The sequence below is a fragment of the Eretmochelys imbricata genome, chromosome 13 (genome assembly GCF_965152235.1).
Source record: "Eretmochelys imbricata isolate rEreImb1 chromosome 13, rEreImb1.hap1, whole genome shotgun sequence".
NCBI lineage: Eukaryota > Metazoa > Chordata > Testudines > Cheloniidae > Eretmochelys > Eretmochelys imbricata.
The window spans coordinates 30,748,621-30,765,552 of record NC_135584.1 but is presented as its reverse complement, the minus strand read 5'-3'; the positions used below and the strand labels follow the sequence as shown (position 1 = coordinate 30,765,552).

Sequence of the window (16,932 nt, the reverse complement as noted above, 5' to 3'; positions counted from 1 at the left end):
AGCTTCGAGAAAGGTTTGGTTAGACAGGTTCCAATTCACTCAGATCATACATCTGGAAGCAGGAAAGCTTTTTTGGCTCCCTGCCAAAAAGAAATAGAGGGAATCTCATTTTCCTTCTGTTTTTACTTCTAGCTAGTAAAGGTTTAGATGTGTGTCATGCCCGTGGATGCAAGCAAAGCCCAAAGCACATAAAGCCAGGGACAGTTTCCTAGTGATGGTAAAGAGGGATATCAACATCAGTCAGAAAGAAGGGAACGTTTATCAGACTATTTGAGGTGTGCATTAATGGAAATACTGGTGCCCCTATTCCTCAGCCATTAGTTTGTCAGTGGCTAGTTGTGTTTAGTGGTGGCTACTTGAGGGTTTTGTCCACTGGTCAGCTGGGATGCAAAAAGACAAGTGGAAAGCTTCTCCATGCTGCTCTGTTCCACATATACACAAGAACAGTTGAGTTATGCAGACTTTAAAAAACCAGCATGACCCCCCGAAGGGATTATAGAGAACTTTGTGGTCCTCTACTACTTAAGAAAGTTGCCTGTCCATGGTCTAGAACGCCCTAGTTTTAGGGCTCGTTAATTTATCATTCGGGGAATTACAATAGCCAATGTATTAAGAACGAAGAAGAAATGCTGCTCTGGGTCCCAGGTTTGAACTCAGAAGAGCGTGTCCGGGCCGGATCACAGTTCTGAACCCAACAGGGGCAATGTTGCTGCCGCCACTTCAGAAAGAACAAGGCGAACGTCACACTGCTTAACGCAAAGTTAAACTCCCAAGTTAACGCATGAAGTAATGGCTTCAGAAACATCCTGCCAAGCCTAAAAGGGGTGAGTTAAGCTGGACAGGAAAGCTGGAATCAGGGCTAGCTAGCTTTAAGGGACACTGTTAATAGTGACTGCTGAAAAAGGTGAACCCTGGTCACAAATGAAATACATATTGAACAGGAACAACAACTATCCTCTCAATCCCAGAAAGAGACCCTGCCCTTCAAACACAGGCAAAGCTACCCTCCTGCAGTGTCTGGACACCGCCACTACCCCCAAGTGCTGCGTTTGATGCATCAGTTCCTCACAATCAGAGAACAACAGTTTTGTCCATTTCAGTTCCCAGTCTGCTGAGAAAGAGGCCAGTGAAACACACACGTAATCAAACCCGACTCTGCAGGGCCGCGATTGGCAAGTAGCTCTTCGGCAGAGTTGTGCTACAGGCCTTGTTCACAGAGATATTTACAAAGAGGGATTTGGGGAGGATATGATGGAAGAGAATACTAATTATATAAAGCCCTGTCACCAGGTGGCATCCTTTTGTACCCCCTTTATAAAAATTGCAGACCCCCTCCCAAGCCAAGAAAAAGCACAGCCCTTCCCCTCTCCCTCCAGCACTGCACAACCGGCTTATGGGTGTAGATTTCATGCTCCTTGCACAGGCCACTGTCACAGGCAGGAGACCCAATTAGACCAGCCTCAGGTCTGAGCTGATGTAACAGATATTATGCTCCAGCGGTGGTGGGAACCTAAAGACACTGCTTAGATCTGATCCAGCATTCCTTGGTGTGCAGATGGCCGAGGCAGATAGCCGTGTCCCGCAGTGGCACTTGGCAGGAGGATGACGAGGAGGCGGTGGCAGCACGGAATCACAAAAGCAGCTGTAACTGGATGCTAAAAAGACACTACAATGAACTGAGAGCTCCTGCAAGCAGCATCCTGTCTCCTGCTCAACCGTTGCCATGGACACCGGTCCTCCACTGATCCAACCCACCCAGATCAGGCGTTCCTCCGCCAGTGCTCATTTCCCTGCTGGCTGTGGGGCTGCTTGGCAGCTCTGCCACAATTCAGCAGCGTGGGGTGAACAAAGGCCTCAGCTACTCTGCCACTTTGAAAGGGCCTGGGGCTGAAACAAGTGAGGGCAGAACAGGCCCGTGTGGAGCTCGTCCACACATGGCTTCGCTGGCTGTCCACCCTCTTTCTATGGGGTAGGGCTCCCCTGTGTTCCAAACACATCTAGTCAGTCTCTGCAGACTGGGGTGTGCCTTGGGGAGTCCGTGTGGGAGGTTCTGTGGTTTGATGGGAAAGGGGGGCCGAAGAGAAGCGAGGCCTTTTATACTATCATGGGGGCTTTCCTGACCCCCTCCCAGACCAGCACCTTCTGCCAAGCCTGGACAGCTGCCAGCCGGGAGAAAGAAGGAGCCAGCTCTGAACAGACAAAGCCAAGGCCGCTTTGGAGATTCAGAAGATGCCCAGGGAATGGTTAATACTGCCCTCTCCCGTCCCCTGGCCCCAGCACACCAGACCTGTGCTCCCCTTACTGACCACACACAGGCCCCAACAGGTAGGGCCTGTGCTCCACGCTCCCTGATCACCTCCTGACCGAAGCACACTGCACCAGTGCTCCCCTCCTAGGCCCAAGCCTGACAAACCGGTGTGCCTCTCCCCAGCACAACCAGGCCTGGCACCTGAGCTCCCCTCACCCTTTCCTGCGCACAGACAGGATGGTGGGGGAAGCCTGTTTTCATTGCATTAGTTACTTTGAAGGCAACAAAAGCAAAGTGATTCAGAGTCACTGCTGCTGTCTTCCCCTGCCCCTCGGGACACTGTGGCTGTATCAGAGTTTGATTAATGCTCTGAGGACTTCAGAATAATGGCAATTTTAAAAGCCACTTGCAGCTGGGATAAGTAGGCCCAGCAGGCAGAGTTAGAGCCAAGCTGCCCTGGACTGTCGCATCCTGCCCGCCCACAACCCAGTACTTTGTATGGTTTTGTAGGGCACTCCCCAAACACACTGCGAGACAAACTGCCTGATCGCGGCTGCATTTATGGCTCTGCCTTTTCACGCAGCCAGAGGAAGCATTCCCAGAAGCCCCTCTAAAAAGCTGAGTTTTATATAGAGTGGAGTCAGAAAGCCCTGGACAGCCCACTTCTGCAGCTACATTGCCAGCACTTCACAGCAGTGAGCTGGCCCTGCCCTTCACAAGCAGCAGAGTCCTCACAGCCGGGGAGGAAGAGCAGCCAGCAGGGAGAGCAGCCACGCATGGTTCCATGTGTTGCTCCAGTCTGTTTTGACTGGGTGCAGGATGGGGTGTCACTTGGCATAGCAGTTTGGGCCTGCCCCACGACAAGCCTGCCAGATAATACCAGTGCCATGTACTGTCCAAGGAAGAATCAGCCCAACTGCAATAAGGGAAGCCATGCAGCTTAATTGTTTCTCTATTGGGATCATTCTGTAGCAACAAGACAGAGACCATGGTGGTCTTCTGCACTGGTCTGTCAGGATGAATCGTATCAGGAGGAATTACTACAGCTTTACCATGAATTGTCCTCAGGCAATCTGACCATCTCTGGGCCAACTGATCCCAACACTACTTAGCACTTCACATCTTCAGAGTGCAGAACCAACAGAACTACTGCAGGAACAAGCCATTGCGCCATCTGCCCAGCCTTGCCAGCCAATGCGGGGGTGGGATCTGTGTCTTCAGACCAATCTGGTGGCACACGCAGCAGAGCTGCATGAATTTAGCATGTTGCAAGTAACAAACTTAACAGGAGACAAATTAGTCCAGCACTGGGTGTTGCTGCAACAGCAAACATGGTACAGTGTGCCAAAGGAGCAAGTCCACTAGCCATGTCTAGGGACAGCATCCAGCTCCACTCCCAGGCCTGTTTTACCAATAGAACTACACTGCTTATTTGCTGAGACTGGCACTTCAAAGGACAACAGGAATTACTCCATCCCCATCCTGCTCCCGCCTGCCCCGCCGGCACGTCAAGCTGCGTGCAGCAGTACAGCAAAGCTACACGCCCGTGCCCTGTGATAACGATACACTGCCAAACAGTAGAGCTCATGAGGAGAGGGCAGAGATGCAGGAAAGAGCAGGCACTGCCTGACTGATGCAGCGCATAGGTGGAACACACTGAGAACAAACCCAGCTGTCCCACCATTTCCCTTCACTACTTTCGACATCCCTGAAAGGGTCTGACGGTATTAGGAATTTCCTTGCCAGCTCGCTGAATCCTGCAGCTCACTGAGCCCTAATTTGACATTCCTGTCATGGAGCTCACTGTGTCACCATTTGGCACTGGGACGTCACTACAGGGGAAGCTGAGCTGGGAGGGCGATGGTCTTGTTAACACAGACAGTAAACTGAGGGAGGGAGATGGCCCGGGAAAGGAGGCTGCTTCCCAGGAGATCTTCCAGTTCTGCTCAGCGAAATATTAACAGGCTCAAGGCAGAAGACTGGACTAATAAAGGCCCATCTGAACTTGGATGGGTCATCTCTGTGTTGGTTATGACATAGGCCATTCGCTGCTTTCTGTGTGGAGGCTGGCAGTTACAGATCTCTTCTGGCTGCATGCTCCTTACCTGGCAGTCAAAGTCCTGGAAGTTCCGAGCAGCATTCTGTCAATGAGAAAAGAAAAACAGTCAGTGTTCAGCATGGCTCCCCCAGAACAACTGACAAATCTGCTGTCAACAGCAAGGCAGGGGGCTCCCTTGGGGGCCTGCGCTCTGGTACAGCAGCTTGGACTTGCTGCTCTAAAGGCCAGTTTGTCACCAGAATGTGAGCTAAATAAAGGAAAAACAGTTGGTACTGCAGAGAAAACTCCTTGGAAACCCACTACCTCAGGGACCCATGTGGATCAGCCAATCAGCCCATCGAAGGCCTGGTCTACACTACTAAGTTTTGCCGGCATAGCTATGTCGGCAAAACCCCTTGTGTGGACACAGCTATGCCAACAGCAGAGTGCTACTGGCCACTTAGCTAATGCTGTTTGGGGAGATAGTATGTAGGCCAGCACTCTCCTCCTGCCACTCTCCACTAGGGGCTCTGCTGGCATAGTGGTCAAGACTACTGCAGTGCTTCTCAACCAGGGGTACGTGCACCCCAGGGGTACGCAGAGGTCTTCCGGGGTACAGCAACTCCTCTAGATATTTGCCTACTTTTACAACAAGCTACCTAGAAAGCACTAGTAAAATCAGTACAAACTAAAATTTCATACAGACAGTGACTTGTTTACACTCTCTATATACTATACACTGAGTACAATATTTATATTCCAGTCAGTTTACTTTATAATTATATGGTAAAAATGAGAAAGTAAACAATGTTTCATTGATAGTGTGCTGTGACGCTTTTGTATTTTTACGGCTGATTTTGTAAGCAAATAGTTTTTAAGTGAGATGAAACTTGGGGTACGCAAGACAAGGAGTCTGGAAAGATTGAGACCCACTGCTCTACTGTACACAAGCCCTAAGTCTCTGACCATGGCCAGCAACAGAGGCAGGTTCAAGAACCCTTCAGTGAGTAATTATGTAATAACCTGTCCATAAGGGAAGTGACCTAGAGTGAATGAAGAACACTTGTTTTATTAGGAGGATCTGATCATCACAGCTGCCATTATCAATTTGAATGCAGAATTACTTAAGGCAATACTGCTAAATCTTAGCTTCACAAAATTCTCCATTTCCCCGTTATATCCTAAATGAGACCCAACCCCCATTCACTTAGCGGGACGGTGAATATTTACCAATTCATAGATTAAGGCCAGAAGGGACGGTTATGACCAGCTAGTCTTACGTCCTGCATAGCACGAGCCAGAGAATCCACCCAGCAATTCCTGCATCAAACCCGTGACCACTGAACAAGGGCAGATCTTTTAGAAAGACGTCCAATCTTGATTTAAAGGTTTCAAGGGATAGAGGATCTGCCATGTCCCAAGGTTAGTTTTTCTAGTGGTTAATTATCCTCACTATTAAAAAGTTGGACCTTATTTCTAGTGTGAATTGGTCTAGCGTCAGCTTCTAGCTACTAATCAATCTTATTATGCCTTTGTCTGCCATACTGAAGAGCCTTCTATTAAAAGATCTTCTTCCCATGTAGGTACTTAGACGCGGGTCAACTCACCTCTTAACCGTCTCCGATTTTAGACAGAGCAGGCAGCAATACCTCTAGCTAAGGTTGCCTAACACTTTCTATTATAAGACCGTGTTTTCAGTTACTTTCCCAAACTTTGACAGTTTAGGCTGAATGTCTGCCTCAGACTGAATTTCTGTTTCAAATATTTCAGCTGTACTGGTCCCACAGTTTCCAAGAACAAGGCTGCGGAAAAGTATGCTGTTTTCCCCATGTTAAAAATACTTACAACCATTTTGTTGAGAACCTCTACTGTCTTCCTGCTTTGGAGCAGGGTCAGATATGTATCTTTTGCTGTTGCTGTAAAAATCCCTGCAAATTTGTTGACACTTACACTTTGCATATGGTCAACAGAGGTTTGTCAGAAGCTGGCAGCTAAATTCTCAGCAGATTCCACAGGCACATAGCATGCTCCAGCCCAGCTCTGCAGGGGTTGTGCAGGCCTTTCCTTGCAGTTGATCCTCCCACTATTAGGCCTCAGAACTGAGAGCAGAGACACTGCCTTGTTCTCTCAGTGTTCCCTTAGCAGATGGTACTCACGCAGGATAGAGGAGAAGAAAGCAGCCTGATTCAAATGCAGAGGGATGTGGAGCAGAAAGGGACCAGGACAGGGGGGGACAGAGGTTGTAGGGTCTATCCATAAACGAGACTTTACTCCAGAACCAGGAACAGAACCTAGGATTCCTGAGATCCAATATTCCTATGTTCCCAACAAACAACTGTGAAAGCCTCTGGCAAAGTGTGTCTCACTAATGGCTTGTCCCTCTAGAGTAGGGGTGGTCAAAGTACGGGCCGGGGGCCGCATCCAGCCCTCCAGATGTTTTAATCTGGCCCTCGAGCTCCTGCTGGGGAGTGGGGTCCGGGGTTTGCTCCGCTCTGGCACTCCAGCCAGGGAGCGAGATCAGGGGCTTGTCCCACTCCGTGTGGCTCCCGGAAGCAGCAGCATGTCCCCTCTTTGGCCCCTACATGTAGAGGCAGACAGGGGGCTTTGCACGCTGCCCCTGCCCCAAGCGCCTGCGAACAGGGCAGCGTGCAGAGCCGCCTGGCTGCGCCTCCATGTAGGAGTCAAAGGGGGGACTTGCTGCTGCTTCTGGGAGCTGCTTGAGGTAAGCGTTGCCCAGAGCATGCACCCCTGACCCACTCCCACGCCCCAACCCCCTGCCCCAACCCAGAGCCCCCCCCACACCCTGAATGCCTCATTTCTGGCCCCACCCCAGAGCCTGCACCCCAACTTTGTGAGCATTCATGGCCCGCCACACAATTTCCATACCCAGATGTGGCCCTCAGGCCACAAAGTTTGCCCACCCCTGATCTAGAGAATAATAGCCAACTAGTGCATGCAGGTAGCTCAAGTAGCAGACATCTGTGCTGTGGATCTAAAAGATTCCCTGATGATGACCCATTCAGGGGATCAATATAATGGAGTTTTCTCAGTTTACTCTTTTAAAAACCTTGGAAAATTACATGCAAGCCCTCCTCCCACCAATATTAAATACAAACATTTGCAAAATCAAGCACTCAGCACAGGAATGCCAGAATTAAGACTGTGTAACTTTAATTCAATCCCCTTGTACATATGTATTACGTTATAGACTAATTACATCAGTGGTCCCTAACCTTTCTGTGGGAATAGCACATTGCTATTCCCAGAAGGCTGTGGCGGGCCCCGGACACTCCGCCACCGAAATGCCGCCGCCGGAGAACCGGCTGCGGAAATGCTGCTGAAAAGCAGCAGCAGCAGCAAGAAGTGGTGCCGCCGAAATGCTGCCGAGAAACGGCAACACTTCTCGGCGGCATTTCAGGGGGCGGTTCTCCGGCGGCGTGTCCTGCGGGAGCACAAAAACGCCCCGGCGGGTGCCATGGCACCCACAGGCACCATGTTGGGGACCACTGAATTACATGATCACCTGCTACTTTTCCACAGGATCCCTGCCACATTCAGTGCACAAGACGGATCTGCTCTGGGGATGAATCAGGGTTGTGGATGAAGGAGACTATCTTGTTTGTTGTAGAAATCAGAAACGGTGTAGTGACTGATGCAGGGGATTGCTGGAAGGGAAAGGATGGTCTCATGCTTAAGGCAGCTGAATGCTACCCTGGAGAACTGGATTCGATCTCTGTCTCTGCCACAAAGTTACCAAGTGCATGTGCCTCATTTTCTGGATGCCCAACTTGAGACACCTAGAACCTGATTTGCAGAAGCGCTGAGCACTCGTGGCTGCAATGTGAGACACCAGGAGCCGTGCTCTGAACGTAAGGTACCATGAACACATGACAAGACCACCACCTGGTCTGACAGGAGTGCTGTGCAGAGAAATCCAAGCACTCCAATACTAATGCGATAAGCACCATATAAAAGCGCATGAGAAAATGAATAATTTTATCTCCAGTATAAGGGTTGGCATAATGTGCAATAAATAAGGGAAGGGCCACATGAACAACGAGGATAGAAAGACATAATTGCATCCGGTGCACCAAATGAGGCAGGGGTCATGTGAGAAAAACATTACCTGGCCACGTAACTCAAGAGTGCCATAATGCATATGCACAAGGGGGCTGAATTAAAGGTGCGCAGGAAACCTAAGATCAGGCATTTTCTAACCTTTGAGTTCTTGACATTAGTTATTTGTTTATCTGAAGCCCATCCCCCTCCCTATACTTCAGAGCCCAAGCTCCAGCCTGAGTCGCAGTTTCAAAGAGCTGTCTACACAGCTATTTTTATAGCCCTAGTGCATGCCCCCACTATCCCTCGCTTGTTGACAATGGTTGGAAGGCTGGTTCCCTGGGCTCCAAAGCAGTGTGTAGACATAGCCTCGGTATTCTGTTGCACCCAGCACCCCAAGGAACAGGGGTAACGGACCTGAAGGAACAATCCCATCAATAAAGTGTTATTTTTCAAACAGAAGTTTTTTTTGTTTATGTTACAACTACTGTAGGTTTGACACGTTTAAAGTTGAATTTCTCTCCAGTAATGCTCTTCACTGCTTTAATTTCACTGAGTGTGGACAATGAGAACAGACTGATCCATCTAGTGGCTTTCATTTCACGCAGTCTCATGCTGCTGCAGGAGAGCTGAGGTGTGCAATCACCACAGGCCAAGTTTACGTTGGAACAGAAGTGTGCTTATCTTCTTTGAATCATCACACGCGTTATAATGGTTTGTTACTTTTAGGGTTGATGCAAAAGAAACTGTGGTCCTTTCAGTTCAGCAAGAAATTCACAGAGGGGGGGTTTCCCCATTTTCCAGGCAGCTCTGCCATTTTCACATGCAGTTTGAGTGTTAAGTTGCCACCATCTCTCTAACCTTTAGTACCTTCCCCCACCTGGCAGAAGACCAAAAAAAGCCACCCAACACCCCCCATTCAGGAGAAGCTCTAGAGAAACACACCCTGGGAACTCTGTGCACATTAAGCACATTTTGGGCAGCTGTGTTCACACTGGCATGCGAGGTCCTGGTCTTGGAGATGATGTCAGCTTAGCCATCGAAGATCTGCATGTGCAATAGCATCAGCTCTTGGTTCTCTGCAAAACCCGACATACTGAACGAAAGTGGCCTGCTTTGTACGCTCCATTTACTGGTCTTGGAGAGAACGTGTACATTTCCCTACCAGCTCTGGAAGAGTTTCAAGCACTAATGAGGCTCCGATTTGCCTTTCTGAGAGACATGACCTCATCAAGACGTTTCGTTCTTGGACAAACATCAGCATTCTTTCCACCGAGGCCACCAATGGGGGAGGGAGCAGAGGAAAAGGCAACACAGAAACTGGGCCGATGAGAAGATTCTCAAGGGGACAGATGCCATTTGCTTCTCATTCCAATTCCTGGCAGAATGACAAGCTCCTGACTGGACATGGCTCTGGAGCACTGTCAGGCATGGAGCTGCCTGTTCCACCCTTTTTTTCCTCACTCTGATGGTAGCTCCTGTAACCTTTTGACCAACTAACTAAAGTGAATTAGGTGGCTTATCTGCCACTGTAGTTTGAAGGATGCACCAAGTACTCCCATAGTGCCACAAGATCTGAATTAGTGGGGTGAGGGGGGATAGCGCTCTCCTTCAATGCAATGAGGAAGAGGCGCCCTCACGGGTGAGCTGGATCATTCTCTGGCCCAGCAGTGGATATCCATGCAATTGCTGGAACAACCAAACTCGGGGGGGTCTACATTTGGCTATTTACTAAGCACTGAAGAGTTGGGAGGTGCTAGGGCAAGAATCTCAGCTTGGTGATTAGCTCTGCTGCCTGTCACTCAAATGAGAAGGGATCTGAAATTTCCGTCTACCAATCAGTATCTGAGATGATAGATTCCCAGATCTTACCGGGGAAGCCCAGGCGAGTGCATGTCCTGGACAGTTATAGCTTCAGTGCAGCGTAGCATTTACTGGGCCAGAGTTTCCTTAACAGCACAGGCCAGTTCAGTGCCCTCATCAAAGACGATAGCATGAAAAGATTAAATACTTGCTGGGCTGTTGTAGCTTTTCCCAAGTGCCCCAGTACTGCACTACTTTGTCTTAAGAGGGCTACAGCAATGCTCTGCAGAATCCAGTTGGAATGCCAGGTGAGGTTCCCCTGTCATCAATCTCGTGTAGACAGCAGACTTTGAAAGCCAGTAGGCAGGTGGGTGAGGTAACATCTTTTATGGGACCAACTTCTGTTCGTGAAAGAGACAAGCTTTCGAGCCACACAGCTCTTCTTCAGGTCTAGGAAGGGTATTCCCAGTCTCACAGCTAAATACAAGGTGGAACAGAGTGTTTAGCATAAGTAGTTAACACATATTGTAAGGACCATTCAGAAGTTGATCCCGTAAAACAAATTACCTCACCCATCTTATCTCTCTAATATCCTGAGACCAACATGCTAAAGCTACATTGCATACAATAGGCAGGTAAGGAAGTCATGGCACCACGTCATGGGAGAGAAACCGGTATCTCCTATAATTTCTATCACCAGGATGGCCCTGCTAGAAACCTCTTACAGCCCAGGATTTTAGTGATGCCACCTGCCACACAATTTCCACCCCCACCCACAGGACTTCATAGCATAGGCTGCATCACGTTGGCAGAGTTGGATGGGGTCCTCATCAGAGCCTATCAGTGCTGCTCCTTAATGGTCTTTGGGGAGTGGAGAGCAATTGCCATTTCTAAGCATTTAAGCTTGTTCACTCTGTGACTGGGGAGTCTGGCCCCCGGCATTCCTGACTGGCTGCGAGTGGACTCAGAGTTAGCGTGAGTCCAGCGAGTGAGAGCGGAGGGGCAGTAAGCATTACCTTATCGTTCAGAAGAGGTTTGATCTCTGTCAGCTGCACATCCTGCAGTTCATCCATGGCAACTGGTGTAGAGTCGTGTAATCTGCAGAGTGGTAAATCAGTGACCCTGGAACAGAGGGAGAGGACAGGGTTAGAGATGATATTTCAAAAGGATGCTCCCCACTGTGACCGATGGCTATGCTTACAGCACAGCTACTAGGACATGCTAATCCTGAAACCACCTGGCCTTGTTCCCAGTGCAACATGGTACATCTACAACACAGAGGGGAAAGCAGCTTGGTTGAGTCACACACAGAGAGACCTCCCCACGCTGCAGGGAACCCCTGCTAGGAATCTCTCACCAGCTGAAACCTGTGCAACACACTGGCCTCCCCACACACACGGTTCATCAGTTCTCACGCAGGAGATGTGCAGGGCACACAGCTCGGATGCTATAGAGCTTCCCACTTGTGCAACACCACAGAATTTAACCTAGCAGGAAGATTGCGGCCCTGAGTATGTTGTATGGATCTGCTCTTCTAGTGGCACTGGTGCTTTAAGACTGCTCCACTCAACAAAAACCAGCTGAGAACCAGCACTTAGAAGGGATAATGGAGCAGACACAGTTCCAGTTGTGGCTGATCTGGTATTAAGTCCCAGCAGTCTCTGACGAATGCCATCACCATTTCCAGTGGCACTCCTACACTATTCAGCTTAGCCAAGACCTGACCCACCAAGAGTAGACAGAGGAACTTCAGTAGAACCTAATCAAGCTACCCTCCTCAGGCAGGGACTGTGTTTTTGCTGTGTGTTCATACAGTACCAAGCACAATAGGATCCTGGTCTATGATTGGGGTCCTCAGGAATTACCACAATACAATTAAACCACCATCCAGGTGAACGAACAGCACAATAACAGATGGAAATCACTGGTGACAAATGCAAAGTAACACACACTGGAAGGAATATTAAATAGTCCCACACATGCTGGGTTCTGTACCAACTATAATCACCGAATAAGACCTGGGCATCGCTGTGGGCAGCTCAGTGGAAACCTACGGTCAATGTGCAGCAGTGATAGAAAACCACTAACATGTTTCCCTGGATCTGCAATTTCTGCATTAGGATGAGTAGGGAGATATTTTAAGACACATTTACACTACTTCTATGCTACGAGCTGGTACACATACTTGCAATAGCTCCAGGAGCACTAGCGTGAGTATAAATAGCGGCGTAGCATGGGCAGCGGCAGCGCAGGCATGGCTGACTTGTGCCGTGTATGGACCCACCATTTTCTGGCACAGCTCAGCTGTGCCTGCCTTTGCAGCTACCTGCTCATGCTACCCTGCTATTCATGCAGTCACAGGACAGAAAGACGGGTTATGGGTTACAGATTGTTGCAGGTTTCAGAGTAGCAGCTGTGTTAGTCTGTATCCGCAAAAAGAAAAGGAGGACTTGGGGCACCTTAGAGACTAACCAATTTATTTAATAAGCCATAAATCCAGTGTCTGTTCAGTCCATGAGTTTTAGAGTCTAGCAGAGTTATGCATTTAAGCTTGCAGGCTCGTCTTTTGAAAGGATTGTGCAGGTGTCCTTTCAGGATAAGGACCGGCAGGTTGGACAGAGTGATCGGTTTGTGAAAAGTGTTCACCCACAAGTGATAGGGTGTTTTTATGTTCTGTCAATTTCCTATTTCCTTCAACAGCCCTCTTTTTGTCCTGCACAGGTGTTAATGGGCCACTCTATCTTGAATGGTCCCTCACAATACGTGCTAACTATTCATGCTAAACAATCTGTTCCACAGGGCACTTTCCTGTGATGCTAGGAGTACCTTTCCCAGACCTGAAGAGCTCAGTGTGGCTAGAAAACGTACACTGCAAACAGAATGGCTGCCCATTTGGCATTTCATCATATTACACAGATGTGCCTACCTGCATCTGACCAATCTACTGGATGAGCAAGAAGCTAAAATGATGATTACAGCTCACTGTGGTCTTTCTCACAGTTTTAAATTGGGTCACTCCCCATGCCCACCCCAGAGTTCATCATCCTGTATTTCTGGTTTGCTATGAGGAGGCTTGCGATCAAGCTGTGAATTCAGTCTCTCCGTGCAGGACGCAGGAGCTTACTCTGGGTCTGCTTGCAGCAGATTCTTTTCATGCTCAAATAAAACAGTTCCTGTAGCACACACATAAGTAAGGCCTTGTCAATACTACAGAGTTTTGTTGACGCAAGTTACGCCGACGATCAGAAACGGCTATAATGACATCGCTTCTGCGTGTCCACACAACCCTCCTTGTGTCAGCAGAGCGGGCCCACAGTTGGTGCTTTAGCACTGACAGTGAGAGCAGTGCATTGTCGGTATCTAGCCCACTGTGCTACTCACCACCTTCTGCAGCTAGAATTTGGGGGAAGGCAGAGTGGATCGCAGTGCGCCATGAGCGTGGGGTCAACAGCCCATGATGCAGTTTTTTCCATCCCATCATTTCATGGGCTTCCGACTGCGTTTCACGGCATTTTTCCACAGCCCCTGTTACTGTGCACCTGCCATCTCTGTCTGAAAGCATAGGATCCTACTCTGCTCTCTGCTTCTGTGGTCACTGCTTTGAACACCTTGTGGCTGGTCATGCAGTATATCATGAGCTCCCAATCTGAACAGGACTCAGATGCCTGACCTGCTGCATGCCATGGAAACAAACACCACCAGATTACTTTTGACATTCACAGAGCAGCTGCACAGGGTGGACCACCACTTTTGGGCTCAGGAAACAAGCACTGAGTGGTGGGATCACATTGTTATGTGTGAACTTTTGGATGCGCAAAGCCACCCTTCTGGAATTGTGTGCGGAGCTCGCCCCAGCCCTGCAGGGCAAGGACACCCAAATGAGAGCTGCCCTCTTCGTAGAGAAGGGTGTGGCAATCAACGTGTGGAAGCTGGCGACCCCAGACGTCTAGCCGGGGGTTGTGAATCAGGTTGCAGTGGGGAAGTTTACCATTGGGGCTGTATTAATGCAAGTGTGCAGGGCCATTAATCACATCCTGCTACAAAGGACTGTGACTCTTGGCAATGTGTGTGAAACAGTGGATGGCTTTGCAGCAATGGGATTCCCAAACTGCGGAGGGGTGATCGATGGCAGGCATATCTCAATTTTGGCCTTGGACCATCTTGCAATGGAGTACATCAATAGGAAGGGCTACTTCTCTATGGTATTGCAGGAGCATGTGGATCACCGTGGGTGGGATTGTCCAGGAAGGTGCATGACGCAAGCATCTTCAGGAACACCGGTCTGTACAGAACGCTGCAAGCAGGGACTTTCTTGCCCGACCAGAAGATTCCAATGGGGGGGTGTTGAAATGCCCACAGTAATCCTGGGAGTCCCAGCATACCCCTTACTTCCATGGCTCATGAAGCCTTACACAGGAAACCTGGACAGCAGCAAGGAGCGCTTCAATAGGCTGAGCAGGTGCAGAATGACTGTAGAATGTGCCTTTAGCAGGAGGCTAAGGGTGAAAAGTTTCCCCTGGGGTGGTGCGCAGAGGCAGATTGCCTGATACCAGGGCTATTAGAGGGGCACAAAAGGGAGCTGTTCGAATCAGGGAGGCTTTGAGGCAACATTTTGACAATGTGCACCAGTAATGTGTCTTTCTATACAGCACTCTGCCATGCTTTGTTAACCTGCTGCCTTGCATGAAAATTTTAATGATTTCTGACTGTGATTTGTAGTCAGCAAATGATAAAATTGCAACTGTTTATTAATGCCAGCAGCAACCTGTGTGTAGGAGACAAACAAAGATTGGCTATCTTTCAGAGTATGTTTTTATTAAATACCAATTAACAACACACACAAAAGGCTTGATGGAGAGGGAGATAACAATGAAGGGCAGCGTGCGCTCTGATAGCTGTGTTAAGTCCAGTTATAATTTTGGAAGCTGTCTGAAGGGGTAGAGTGAATGGGGTACTGAGACGGGCTCGGAAGTTGCAAGGAATGTATGTGGGGAGCAGGGCCGTCCTTAGGCATACGTAGCTGCGTAGGGCACCTGAAAATTTGGGTCACACCTAGGCCTTAATGTCCACCCTCCCACCTCTTCCTATCCCTGTTCTGACCATTCCTACAGGCTGCCAGACCTATTAGCATAACCCTGAAACTGTTAAAGAGTCATTCAAGTGGTAATGAAGCCATTTAACAGGAATTTGCAAACCTCCAGTTATATACTGTCAGTTTCTGAATTTACTTACAAAAACAGTTGTGCATGACTGTAATATTTACTTAGAACATGTTAGTCTACAGGACCTTAGTTTAAAATTTGCTTTAAAAATCTTTCATTAGTGTGTTGCTGAAGATTATAAAATCACATCTCCAAACAATCCTTGCATAGTTTTTAGATGCACAATCTGAGTATTCATCTTTAGCCTTAAATGCTTGGATCTTCAGACATAGTTTTTTAAATAAATCCTTCAAAAGACCATCCTTATCTAAAATACAAATGTGAGCCCGGGCTGCCATCAGGCATAGGGGCACCAGTTTAATAATACTGCATAGGGCCCCACAAATCCTAAGGATGGCCCTGGTGGGGAGTTTGGGGAAGGCATGGAAAGCAGTTATGTATCAGCTGCAGAGGGGGCTGAGAACACATGAATTCAGCCTGCAGTGTGATTAGAAACTTCAACGTCTCCATCTGCTTCTCCATCGCTTTTATCATCTGCTCCTGGCCCATTAATATTCACTCCTGACTCTCCTTTCTGTCCTGTCTGTATTAAAATAAAATTATAAAGTCTCTCTCCACGCCCTGCATTTCTGATTTTCAGCCTCTGAGGATTGGAGCATCTCTTGAAACGTGTCCTCCTTGCTTCTCCTTGGTTGCTTCCTTATCTGGTGGAAACACTCTGCTGGTGTGTATGGGGTTCTCCTGAAGGCCACATTTGCATGATCACAAGAAATAATAAACAGAGCATGATTGTTAGTGCACGAACAGCACCAAATTATTATAGTAAGATGCACCTCTTTTTAAATATGAATCAGTTTCTCACTGTTCCTTTGCAAGCACACAGATCGGTGAATGCCCTCAACATGGTGAGTTCAGCCCGGGCAGGGGGACGCTCAAGATGGGGCACAGGGTCTAGCAGGTTTTTTAAGGGGATCACTTGCAGGTGACTAGGGACACTATTGTAAATTCTGCCACCATTTTCCACAGGCAGGGGTCATTGATGCCAATATCTCTCTCCTGAGGGTAAGCAAGGATGCAAACGGGCATCTCCTGCATGCATGCAGCTTCAGACCAGGTCCCTGTGCTGTTTGCCTGTGAGCTGGTTTGGTCCCTGTACAAATGACTGCCGATGGGTGCAGGAAATTTCCTACAATGGGGGAAGGAAGAAAGGAGCTCTGCGGAGTATCCTTCAGCAGAGGATTGGCAAGTACCTCCAGGAAAGTTTCCTAGAGATCTCTCTAGAGGATTCCCCTGAAATCTCAGTGTGCATTAACACACTGTTCCGCTACACTGCTTAGCTGCACAAAGGAAGGTGGAGCACACTCAAACACAGCTAGTCTTGTACACTTCTATCCCGTCACCCAATTCTAGAACATACAAAGCAAAGGACAGCTCTACCTCATATAACCGAGCAGCATCAACTCAAAAAGATCACTTACCAGAGCTCTCCTCTCCTGCGTCAACATGCCAGAGACGGATTACTGGGACTCGCGAGACCCCTCCGGAGTGGAAAAAGAGATCCTGACTCACTGCGCCATCGGATGACCCTGCCGTTGGCTCCCCATCATCCTCCAATTCGACCT

At 48.7% G+C, this 16,932-nt stretch overlaps 1 protein-coding gene across 5 annotated transcripts in view; it reads right to left on the bottom strand.

Annotated features, from left to right (window-relative positions):
• Positions 1–16,932, bottom strand: part of NDRG3 (NDRG family member 3) — a 123,337-nt gene that overhangs the window by 32,930 nt on the left and 73,475 nt on the right. For all 5 annotated transcript variants that reach the window (XM_077831836.1, XM_077831838.1, XM_077831835.1 and 2 more), the window contains 2 exons: positions 11,165–11,270; positions 4,354–4,389 (listed from right to left, as the gene is read on the bottom strand). In XM_077831836.1, coding sequence (XP_077687962.1) covers positions 4,354–4,389; positions 11,165–11,270 — 142 coding nt within the window. The remainder of the gene's footprint in view (positions 1–4,353; positions 4,390–11,164; positions 11,271–16,932) is intronic.